General features: G+C 46.3%; 1 protein-coding gene across 2 annotated transcripts in view; it reads right to left on the bottom strand.

Moving 5' to 3' along the window:
- LOC310862443 (plexin-A1-like) overlaps positions 1 to 13,367 on the bottom strand; it is a 313,564-nt gene that overhangs the window by 99,322 nt on the left and 200,875 nt on the right. For both annotated transcript variants that reach the window (XM_083770355.1, XM_083770356.1), the window contains exons 12-13: positions 851 to 1,002; positions 473 to 593 (exon numbers count right to left, since the gene is read on the bottom strand). In XM_083770355.1, coding sequence (XP_083626481.1) covers positions 473 to 593; positions 851 to 1,002 — 273 coding nt within the window. The remainder of the gene's footprint in view (positions 1 to 472; positions 594 to 850; positions 1,003 to 13,367) is intronic.

Below are 13,367 nucleotides of genomic sequence, written 5' to 3'. Positions count from 1 at the left end.
ACTGACTGTCGCAAACGATACAGAGACACCTCCCTGACAATAACGCAGAGACAGCTTGTTTATTTTTGGACCACAATGCTCCATAGAGAAATTACTTCAGTGAACCAGGCAGAACCAGGGGATGAGCGAGTGATGTCGGCGCTCTATGCTTGCCCTTTCTCCATTTATCTGCAATCTTTCTTTTAAAACGTTTGTTTATTTGTTTAATCTGATAATGGAGAGAAGTTTTGCACACAGTCATATGGCTTGGTGATCCTCCACAGAGTAGACCACTAGAAAGGAGGTACAGACAGACAGTCATGCCAACAGGCTGAATTTAAAATAGGTTGTATGATGGTGACATTTGCCAAAAATGAATTATCAACAAGCTCCCCATGCAGCATGGTGACACCGTCCGGCTTCCGCCATACAACAAAGTATAAATCCGGCTTGTTCAAACATCAGCTCGCATAGCTGGCCTGGATTTTCTTACCACGAAGGTGAAGGGTCTGGGTGAGAGGGCTCTGTAGTCGTTGAGACAGTCTCTGACACACACCTCCACGTGTGCCTCCTGCACGCGGTAGCCTGTAGCATCATTCAGAAAACACACGATTCTGTGGACAGACACATGGACAGAGGAGGTGAGGTATGGAAGCCATGAAAGAAATGACCAAAACATGCCCATGTGGACCAGACAGGGAGAGCCTTTATCACCCACTCGATAACGCGGCCAATGCTGGGTATCGAAAAGCAGTGGTAGACACAAGCTTTCTATATGCAACAATACATGGACATAAAAACAATTGGTGTGTGTGTGTGTGTGTGTGTGTGTGTGTGTGTGTGTGTGTGTGTGTGTGTGTGCGCGTCTCACCTCTCGGCACTGACGTACTCCTCCTCTATGGGCACACAGGGCACCTTGCCCAGTCGCACACCCACCTGGATGTCCTCGAACTGAAGACCCAAGTTCTCTCCCAGGATGGTGAGCCTTGTCCCCCCCTGTCTGGGACCCGTCTCTGGAAACAACTAGAGAGGACACACACACACACACACACACACACACACACACACACACACACACACACACACACACACACACACACACACACACACACACACAAATACATTGTAAATGGTGCATTTATATACTGTAGGAGTGCCTTTATCCAAGGCGCTTCACATAGATTGTGCATTACATTCACACACCGATGTCAAAGGCAGGAAAGCAGGCAAGGCACCAACGTGCTTATCAAAACATACACAAAGCAGGAAACGTGCCTAAGAACACACGCACGCAGGCACACACACACACACACACACACACACACACACACACACACACACACACACACACACACACACACACACACACACACACACACACACACACACACACAGGGAAAATGGCCATAATCTATCTGATTTGAGGCTTTAATGAAGAGAAATCACCTCTCTGCTTTGAAAAACACCACATTGGGGGAGAGAGAGCGTCTTGTAGCAACATACAGAACCAAAGTACTGTCATGATGTTTGTCTAATTGGAAGTTATTACGCTAGCCGCTGCTGCTGTCACACCGCGCGCACGCACGGTCATGCACACACACGCACATGTGCACGGACGCACGCACGCACGTTATTTATCTGGTCAGATTATAGTGTACATCAACAACAGGTGTGGTTTGACAAAACTAATATGTTGACTGATGGGCCAAACCCGAGACACATGTGTTGTGTCACGCACACACGCACACACACGCACACACACACACACACACACACACACACACACACACACACACACACACACACACACACACACACACACACACACACACACACACACACACACACACACACACACAGAGTGACAGACACATCATTTACAAACAGTTCCAACTTCCAACAATGTTGTGGTATTGCCACAACATCTAGTTACATAAGAAAGAAAGAGAAGAGAAGAGAGAGAGGGAGAGAGAGAGAGAGGGAGAGAGAGAGAGAGAGAGAGAGAGAGAGAGAGAGAGAGAGAGAGAGAGAAAGAAAGAAAGAAAATAGAGAGAGAGAGACCCACAAACAGTGATGCAGAGAGAGAGCAGGCCGAGTTGTGAGGGTGATTGTAGACTTTGTGCAACCTCAGACGCCTGCTTTGCCGCAGAATGCGTTCGCACGCACGCACGCAAGCACGCACGCACGCTAAATTGGAAAACGCTGAGCGCGGTGTCATGCAACCGTGCAGCTCGGGGGCATGTATAATGGACAACGCATGGAGAGACCAGGACTTTGGAGGTGGTTAGAAATGCATCCACAACACCACAAACATACTGTACAGTACCAGCCAGCGCGGCAAGCCCCAAGACTGAACGAGAGAGAGAGAGAGAGAGAGAGAGAGAGAGAGAGAGAGAGAGAGAGAGAGAGAGCAGCGTATGATAGATTAGCCCACCACACGGGCCGCTATCATCTGTTAGTGGATTCCGTTTGAGACCACAGAAGTCTTCAGGGACGTACTGTAGCACCCGATAGCCACCGGGCCAGTAGTACCCGCCAGCCACCGGGCCAGTATAGCCAACCAGTCTCAACACCGAAAGGCTGCAAATCCTTTTCACTATGTTTGTGTGCAATGTGCATTCATCTCCAGTTGATTTAACTCAGATGAATTCCGTTTGTAGTATACCAGGCCTGGAATTTAGACATTTTAGGGGGCAAGGCCACTTGACCGTTTGTGTGTATAGGGCATATTTTGAGGGCACAAAGTGCCACGGCAGGAAGGCCACCAAAGAAAACAATGAGTTTAACTACTTGAACCCCAGCACCGATATATAGGGGTGGGGGGGATCTACAAGCTCACAACACATTGTGATTGGCTGTTTTTAGCGAAGAGATTTGGTGTTGATGGAGAGAAAAAGCGGACCCGGGTTGCAAAGTGCAGTTGAAACTCATTTTTTTCCTGTGAAGATATCCTGTCTCCAGACCCTGAATGTCTAGCCAGGGTCTGGTGACGCTGTGAAAGGCGGGGTTTTCTGATGGAAAATCTAACCGGCCCAATGGGGAGTGCGGATGAACCAGTATGAACCAATCGCCAAAGAGCCCTACTTTGACCATCTCAGAAAACAGCTGCACTGAGAGGCATTTCAGACCGAATAATGGAGTGAAAGCGAAATGAATATTCAGGCTGAGCATCAGGCTACTCCGAAGTTTTTGGAAGTGGACCATGAATTGGCAAATGTACACAAGCCCTGACCTGTCTGTCTACGGATATGAAACTCCCATCATTCAAATGGACATCAGTCCCAAGACAGCTCTGTTGCAGATTCCAAACTGCCCTTATGCATTTATATCATGGATCCTGGCTTCATCCTAGCAAGCAGATGGGTCACAGAGGCATGGAAGCTGAACTATAAGGCAGCACCCAGCCAGCCAGACACCGGGGGACAGACCGGGACTGTGCTAGCGTACGCATGTCAGCAGCGCTCTATACCTGCCAACTGGACATGGACACCTTTGGAACACAGAGAAGCCTCCGGGGGTTGTGGGCTTGTAATGGACAGCCAACGTCGTGTGGAATCTAAAGACTTTTCTTCCTTTCTTTTCTTTTTTGGAAGCCTTGAAGGTATGACACCCCGACCACATGCATGCAGGACCCGAACTGTGAAGAATGCCAAATATATCAGACACCAGTGCTCAGAAGTGTCTAATCCATCACCACCACATCTATAGGCACTAACGCGTCCACCTCCCCAGCCTGCAGCCATTATGGCACACTGACAGCTGCTATGACTTTTTCTATCAACCTTATGATAGGCTGCCCCACTGTTTCTCAACCACCACTGAGGTTCATGGCATGAATAGAGGTGGTCCAAAAATATATATATGGTAAAGATATTGTAGGCCTATACATAAATGTATAAACTAATGTTCATATGTATTGAAAAGTATTCTTAGGATAAATAATTTCCCTCTGTATTAGGCACACAGTACAGATATAGTAAACATCTCACAGTACAACGGCGTGGCTCAGCACACCGTTTTAGAACCACCTTCTCAAAGAATTTAGACCTGCATGGCTGTTTTAGGCCAAATTAGGCCAACAGGCCAAATTGATCTACGTATTAGGCCACGGACCCCATCTGAAAAGAGTTAGAGCCAAGGACTCACCAGAGGCAAAGATTTGTAAAAAATGTGCTTGTGGCTTCTGATTGGTTGGGGGTAAAAACAGCAGTTAGAGTGGCGCGGGCTATGTAACACTGTAACAGGTCTGCTGCCTGCTGGCCAGACTCAGTAGCGAAGTGACAAAACAAACCCACAGAACGCAGCGAATCAGGCTGGAATGCAGGCTAGATCTACAGTACAAACTCACAGCACTTCACAAAGTGCTATTTTTGAATAGTCAAGGTATACAATAATAAAGTGGTTAAAATGATTGTGAAGCTATATTACTAATTGTGCTGACACATTGTGCAGACACACACACACACACACACACACACACACACACACACACACACACACACACACACACACACACACACACACACACACACACACACACACACACACACACACACACACACAGGGAAAATGGCCATAATCTATCTGATTTGAGGCTTTAATGAAGAGAAATCACCTCTCTGCTTTGAAAAACACCACATTGGGGGAGAGAGAGCGTCTTGTAGCAACATACAGAACCAAAGTACTGTCACACACACACACACACACACACACACACACACACACACACACACACACACACACACACACACACACACACACGGTACCCTACCCACCCACACCGCTGTCATTGTGGCACCATGCCAGCAGCGGTGACTTTTCCCCCACAACAAGTGCCAAGTTAATCTGGAAGTGGAACCACATAATGGCAACAGAGGCGCAGCAGCGTGTGACCTCAGTGTTTGGCAGCCAGCCACAAAACAGCCAGGCCTAAAGCCTTCGTCTCACGACGGTGTCGCACGACGGAAAATAGCAGATAATAGAGCTCTCACGTGGTGAGATTGTAGGTTGGCTATTTTCGGTATGAATCTGGCCTATAGGGATAAAGATTGATCAAAGCGACCACAACAAAGCGTCTATGCATGTGGATTCAGGAGCCTAAAGGCAAAATAACCCCCGGTGTGAATGTATCCTGTTACAAGTACTGTACACTATCCCAACACTAATATGAAACATGTATTTCAAATAATAATAATAACCAGTAAGACGCCCTGAGGGTGACAGCAGACAGCTGGGCGAGCGCTTTGGGATGGGGGGGGTCAGTCAGATCAACATATGGAATTAATTCTGTACTGGCCATTATATGGAGCGTGTACAGGGTTTGATGAGGTCAGATCAACATCTCCCTTGCTTCTTTCCTTTTTACCTTCCTTGTCTTCCTCTCTTCCTTCTTTCTTTCTTTATCTGCCTCATCTCTTGTGTAAAATGCTCATAAATGTATCCATTTGTGACTCTTGAGAGTGTAACCAAACTGAACTTTATGGGTCCATGCGGTTACATTAGTACACTCTGAAGACTTAGGCCTTGGTTCACTGTGGGTTACATACAGTATATGTACCACATCTCATCCCATAATGTTACAGCATGCCGGGGTTATTCCCTGCACGTTAACATTAGACACACGCCACTGCAGCGTCGCCACCTCACTGTGGTCGCCGTGGTAACACTTAGCACATGACCTGTGGGTTTAAGCCTGGGAGCTGCTTCAAACTGGGAACGTTGTTAATGTGGTTGGAACGCCGGCGTGGGAATATCACTGAGACGTGTTCAGTGAAACTGCATGGGGAGGCGATGGGGTGGCACCACTGCAGAGGCATGGGGGTTCTTCTGCATGGGGAGGCGATGGGGTGGCACCACTGCAGAGGCATGGGGGTTCTTCTGCATGGGGAGGCGATGGGGTGGCACCACTGCAGAGGCATGGGGGTTCTTCTGCATGGGGAGGCGATGGGGTGGCACCACTGCAGAGGCATGGGGGTTCTTCTGCATGGGGAGGAGATGGGGTGGCACCACTGCAGAGGCATGGGGGTTCTTCTGCATGCGGAGGCGATGGGGTGGCACCACTGCAGAGGCATGGGGGTTCTTCGAATCCATCCTGGTGCACCCGGCTTTGTTCATTGACTATACGAACACAATTGGCCGTCGGTCGTGGGAGGGAAGCCGGCCATGGGAGGGTATTTGTCAGCTTACGTACACCTACGGGCTGGGGCCGAGTGTTGGGTGGGAGTAGGATGAGGCTCTATGTCCTCCCGGTGGGGGCTCCTCACTGGCAGGTGAGTCAAGTAGGATACAACAGCAGTGACAACACACACGTGCATGTGTGGGGAGGAATTACTTGACATAACAACTACATTGGGGAGAAAGGGCGGTAAAGAAAAGCACAAACACACAAAAAGACAGGTTCACTGGAATTTCAGTGAACCAGATACGAAAATGGATTAGCTCCCCCAGCAGGTTAGTTGTCCAAAAATACGTTTTTTTTAATAATTAAATAAATCTAACACTACCACAAGTATCCTGTATTAAAAATGTTACATACAATTATAATCCTATTATTGGATTGTAATTTGCAATGCCTTAATGTCGTCATCATTTTAATGTTGCAACTGATTTTAAATTATTTTGTTGTGCATAGTTTATGTGGGGGATTGTTAGGTTTAATGAGGTCACGATGCCTTCAGTCAGTGTGAGGGGGGGGGGGGGGGGGGGGGGGGAGTCCATACTCCTCATCTAAGAACGGAATGCTCTTGCCTTTGAACAGGTACTGCGAAGAGATTATTACTGCTCATAATATATTACCTAAACGTATCTGATGCTGGGCATCAATAGAACTATGCCTTTTAACTCCATGACAAGCCTCTAAACTCTTGAACTGGACTACTGGTGTTTAGTTATTTATGGGTCTATGTGCAGTGCACCAACTTGTGCAGCTATATAGGCTTATGAACTGGACTAATAGTTTTAAATATAATATTTGCAATAACAAAGGATTAGTATTAATGATTTGTATGCTTATTCATAACGTATATATTTTTTACATGTGTCTTCTCTCAGTTTTAACCTGTGCCCCCACTTTTTGTGATGTGTTTTTAATGCTTGTATGAGTTATGGGATATCTGAATTTCCCTTCTGGGATTAATGAAGTATCTGATCTATCTATCTATCTTGAGTGTACGACACGTATGTACTTAGTTACCTTCCACCACTGCAACTGGGAATAAACTATCAACGCTCAAGCAAACAAGGGAGCCTTAAGTAGAGTTAATTGGTTCAGAAGGTCAGGAAAACTGGGAATAGGACATTTCAGGTGGGAATAACATTTCCATGGAAGCGACCGGTCCCGGGCTCGGGAAATTTTAATGTGTTTAGAAAAAGGAATGGTGCTTAGGGCATCATGTTTTCCCATTGGGAATACTGCTAAAGACATGCATGGATAAAACCCAAGTAATCCATATTTGCCAAGTTAATGGGTTCAAAGGCAAGCAGGGGAATACCAGACATGCACATGACTGGGAATAAGGTTAGTGGAGTAGACTGTTGATGAACTGCCTTTGCTGAATTATCCTATATCTTGGAGTTGCATTGTGTGTGACCTGAGACCTAGTACCGCATGTTCAACCTGATAGCCCTATATGGGCATAGTTATATAATTACATACAGTATGTTAAAAATGTGCGATCTATATGCTCATAGCCTGGGTAGGTCAGCTATTTCAGCTATTAATCACAAAATATATAGGGCGTAAGGTTCATTTCAGTCTTTTTTAGAAAATAAAATGGAAGCAGCAATGTGGCACGTTGTCCACGCCCAACGCATATAAAGTTGACTGACATGAAAGTGGATTAAAGCCAAAAGTCGAAGTGGTGTGGAGCAGAAAGGAACGGCAGCCTAGAGACCTATATGGATAATTGATGTGGTCTCCGGCCAATACAAGATCCCACAGGAAACACATGCAGAATAACCAACTAGCTTCAGCTCTGAGCGCAACACCAGCCATGCTGGAATAGCCCTGGCCTCTAGCTGAGGTTCAACACAACCCCCTCCTTTCAACCTCTCTCTCTCTCTCTCTCGCTGTATCTGTGTGTGTCTCTCTCTCTCTCTCTCTCTCTCTCTCTCTCTCTCTCTCTCTCTCTCTGAGAGAGATACTAGTCTGAAAGACAGGTAATAACTGGAATGCATGCTGCTGGGAAACATCGGCACATGCAGTGAACTGACAGCTCCTACTTCACAGAAATCTGAGCAACGGACTTCGCCTCCAACGGCCCTGGTGGCTAGCGCGCTGTTGAAGACAGGGTCAGTTCACAGATGTGTAGACATATACAGTATGAGTGTGTAGCGGTGCTTTGTGTGGGGAAAAGATAGCACTTCAGCACACCCTGAATCGATAAAGGTGTCATGTATTATTTACAAAAAGCCTAGTGAAAATGTTGTGTGTGTGTGTGTTTTTGCTAGGTGTTACGAGACACACAGCTCTCACTCATTTTTCTGAGTACAAGTGTGCGAGTGCGTGCGTGCATGCGTATGTGTCGCTCAAATATGCGTGCGCGTCTTATTGGCTAAAGTTGCAATGTTCGCAAAAGTTACACTTCTACCTGAGCCAGTATACCACTAACTATTTATTCAAGGATTTGGTCCGCACACTGTGGTCAATCGATACGGAGCGGGGTGCATTCTGATTTTGACATCCAAAGGTCTACATTACAGTCGTCAAGGCGAACGCCAGCCTTACCGCTGCACATGTAGCCTATGAGAAGCAAGAGGCACGCTCTAGTTAGTTTCCCTGAAAGTAAGTCCTAGAGTAAACAAGTCTATAGGGAAAGAGAGAAAGTGAGGGAGAGAGGAAAAAGGGCAGTTTACACCAATAACTATGATAAAGATATAAAAAAGATAAATCGCTCCGACTCAAGTGGACGGCAGGGTCCACACTACACCTAAACAAAGTTCAGCTTAGTCTAGTTACAGTGCTTGTCGCAAATGGCAAAGGCACAGAAGGAGAGACATAGAGAGACAGACAGAAAAGAGAGAGGACAAGAAGACACGCTTTTGTTTCTTTACAACAGCAATCCGAGTATCTCCAGCATAAACACATCCTCTTGTCTTATTGTGTTCCACAGAAACAAATCACATCTCCTCCTTGTTAGCATTATTGTTATAACCTGCTCCCGCAGCGTCTCATCTCATCAAGATCACACGGGTCTGGTGTTGAACTGACTGTAGTTCAGTGGGCCCAGGGCCTGGCCTGGCCTGGCCTGGCCTGGCCTGGCTGCACACATTAAAAAAGAAAAGAAAATAACATCTTAGAATAGCAGCAGTCACCCAAAGGGCTGCCGGTCGTGTCGGATGAGCATCAATCTGGACGGCGAGGCTGTCAACGCACTCTGCCAGCGTGCTCTCTCTCGCTCTGCCAGTGGCCAGCTAGCTGGAGCTGTCTGTCTGCCTGTCTGTCTGCCTGCCTGCCTGTCTGTCTGTCTGTCTGTCTATCTGTCTGTCTGCCTGCTGGCCAGACATCCTCGCTTAAAGGAAGGAATGTGCTCACTGTCCTTGATTTTGAAAGTGAAGCTGACTTCACTTTCTTGACTTTTAATATGAAGTCACTTTATATTAAACCAATGAAAAGTATGAACAAGAGCTTGTGACAGGTTTATTTTTTCCCCATTTCTTAAAAAGTTATGGGTTTGGAGATACAAGGTTTCTGCCTGACAGCATTAATGAAAGCTCTGTGGCAACGGTGTGTTACTGTGCCAATTAAGCACGCTGGAAACTGTTATATGTGATTGCACATACAATGCACAAATGCATACACACGGCCGTGAAGTGAGCTTGAATGCAGAGGCCATGCGTCTGAAAAGTGTTTGTTTTCCTAGGGTGTATATATATCCAGGTCTAAGTGTCTCCGTTGCTACGATATCCCTCACAACCTGCCCTTCCCCTCTGGGGGATTGGAGCGACGATGAGAGCGCTGTTCATGAGACAGATTTGCAGAGCTAGCAAAGAGCCTCCCCGCGACTCAGCCCACAATTTGTCAAAGCCACTTGAAATTCACAGAGAGCCATCGACCACTTTTAAAGTGAGCCAATGTGCACAGCGGTGACAGAACCTGGACTTGAATGGAGATTATGTCAAGAGAGATTACCTGAACATAAAAGTGCGACTTAAGTTATATATTACACTTGAGAAGGAGATCTCACACGTTCATGAGCTGCTAGTCGCCTACAGTGTCTATCTTTGCTTAGCAATGACACACTCTCTCGCTCTGTCTCTAACCCCCCCCCCCCCTCTCTCTCTCTCAGATTTGCAGTTACATAAACGTATACTGTTGTATCTTGTCAATTCAATTGTTAAATGTAATTTGCTAAACTAAAAACAAAGTGTACACCTAGAAGTATTAGGCCTAAAACTAAATAACACTTTAGAGGCTTAATAATAATAACCGTCCAAGGACACTCAAATGGTTGCTGCGTCGCTGACTCATCACATATTTATTACGACTACGTTAGCTCTACGAGCTGTCAACACCATCATCATTATCATCACCTTTATCCCCATCTTCCTGTAGGCCTAAATAAAATAATAAAATACACTGCTGTTCTCCGATCAATGAGACACATGCATGCACGCACGCAAGCGCGCGCGTATACAGTGCATGTATATTTTACAAGGTGCTGAGTTTCCGTAGCCAATCACAGCTTCTCTGTGTCAGGACTGCAGGAGGGAGCCTAACTAAATCCTCTCCTCTCTTTCCCCTCATCTCATCTCTCTCTCTCTCTCTCTCTCTCTCTCTCTCTCTCTCTCTCCTGATAATAAGCACAACTTTTGAGCTTTTTCTTTTTTCAGAGGCAAAGGGGGCAGGGTCACAGGAGTCCTCAGACAGTCTGGCTCATCCACAGTTCCACAACCAATGAGAGACCAGAGAAGCACCATTCAATTACTCATAGTCACTGCTGAGAGACATTGCCACAGAGAGAGAGAGAGAGAGAGAGAGAGAGAGAGAGAGAGGAGGCTGCAGTTAAATCCTGATATTTTAAATGAAACTGACCGGCCTAAATTCCCCACCTGTTCATTTAGGCGACAAGACAGACGAGAGACACCACAAGAGGGAGATGGGGGGAGAGAGAGAGAACAGATAGACACCTCAGCTCAAAGAGAGTGAGAGAAAGAGAGAAGATACTCGCTGTAATACTGAGAAGATGTGAAAAGATGAAGCATGAGTGTCAAAATGGCGACATCAAAATACATGAAATCGCTGAAAGGATGACACAGTTTGGAGATTGTAACACGGCTATGCTAAAGTTACACCTCATCGAACGCATTCTCGCAAACGACATCTGACCAAGCGTTGGACGTTTGATGCGACACAATGTTACTGCCACGTCGCGTGTCGATGAGGACGACACCATTTAAGCTGAATCGGCACCGGGGAGCCTGTCACGGCCAACATCCAATGTGACAGTAGATTTTGTCCGAGTCGTTACTGTATTACGACGTAGGATGGGAGTGACAACGCATACCGTTCAGCGATGTATAAATCAGGCTTTACCGTGGCAAGGTACCAACGTCACTGCCTGTGCAACAACACACTGACTCGACTATGCGCTTTTCCCCCCTTTTCAGTGTGGGTCGTAGCCAGGTCCCAACTAGTGTTACCGCCGAGTCGCCGACCCCCAGGTCGGGGGCATACTGTACGATGTATCAATAGTCTGACATACGTGGCCGGATAACACACACCCGTACCTCCGATATACTGTACATGGCCAGTTAAGTTAGGATTCTGGGTACAGTGTCGGACTATTGTGTGTCGCATTGTTAGGACGTCGGACCAAAGCTATGCACCCCTCCCCGGTCACATCACTCACTTGCTGCATATAGGCCAGACAAAGCTTGGAATTTGCAGCATGCATACTGTATGCATTTGGAAAGTGGCAATTAATGTCAGTCTTACCAGCTACAGTAAGCTTTGTGTGTTCTGTATTGACACATTATTGTGGTGGCTATAGCTGCAGCGACAATGACAATTATAATCTGTAATGTGCACAGTATAGCCAGCAGTAAGTTTGGGAATAGGCTCAGCCCTCAGGGTTCCTTGAGGGGGTCCCAAAAGGACCTGTAAAGGCCTCTAACTGCAGAGTTACAGACCGTTATGGTCCATTTTGGACCCATGAAGGTCTCATGAGCGTTAAGGTGGTCCTTGCCATTAAAATGACATAGGTGTCAATTTAATGTTGGCTATTCAAAAATAGCACAAGCTAGTACAAGCTCTCAGTGCTGGTGTCAATTTAATGTTGGCTATTCAAAAATAGCACAAGCTAGTACAAGCTCTCAGTGCTTCACTTTGTGGAGCGCTGAGAGCTTGTACATCTGCTATTTTTGAACTTTTTTTTTTATATCATGAAAGTATTACTGATTTAGAAGGAATTTGTAGAATCAGCCTCAGGTCTTAATGGCGCTTACAACTAAGCTAAGCAACAACTGTGTGTTGTGAAAGGAGGGTGTTTCAGTGGTGTGCGTGTGTGTGTGTGTGTGTGCGTGCGTGCGCGTGCGTGCGTGCGTGCGTGTGTCCGACTCCCACCCACATCTCTCCACAGGTGTTTCACACACACTGGGACTTCTGCTCTGATTGAACACATCACACAATCACCCTAATGAGCGGCAGCAGCAGCACGGATTTGATTGGCAAATGAGAGATACGCGTTGTGTGTGTGCGTGTGTGTGTGTGTGTGTGTGTGTGTGTGTGTGCGTTTATCTGGAGAACGATGTGACTGATTAGTACACACAGACACAGATCAAATGCATTAAAACTCAGTGTTATCGCGTTTGCTTGTCTGTTCTCATTAGAACAAAAAGACTAAACCCCCCCGAAACTTTGCCGTTGTGAGTTTCTGCATTGCGATGACTGGTATCAGTCTGAAAAAAGTACAAAGAGAGAGAGAGAAAATACATATTTTCAAACGAATTACGCAGCACCGCTCACACAAAAATATTTAGAATGAGCTCAGTTCAGTCTTGAAACTGTTCCCCAAAACGGTGGCTTCCAAATTCAAGGTCTGGACAGTCCCCAACAATGTGACAAGCAGACAGGAGACCACTTACAGTTTCCATAGCAACAATACTTCCTATACTGCCCTCCAACACCTGACAGCACAGCACAATAGCCTTTCCTCCTGTATCTATTTAGCTATAATATATTGCATATATTCAGCTTTATTGAATAGGCAAGTTGGACAACTAACTAGCAATTCCAGCACAGTCCCTCTGGCCTACGGGATATAAACAGTCAATGGTCCCGTCCCTCTAGGGTATGTGAAAGAAAATGAAAATGCGTACGTGAAAACAGAGAGACTGTATTTCCCCGATAAGATCAATGTGTTTTGTCTCGTTGCATTGTTTTCTTAAAC

This window comes from Protomyctophum parallelum, assembly GCF_964188405.1.
Source record: "Protomyctophum parallelum genome assembly, chromosome: 7".
Lineage (NCBI taxonomy): Eukaryota > Metazoa > Chordata > Actinopteri > Myctophiformes > Myctophidae > Protomyctophum > Protomyctophum parallelum.
Note: the sequence above shows the minus strand (reverse complement) of the source record. Positions and strands in the feature narration are given on the sequence as shown.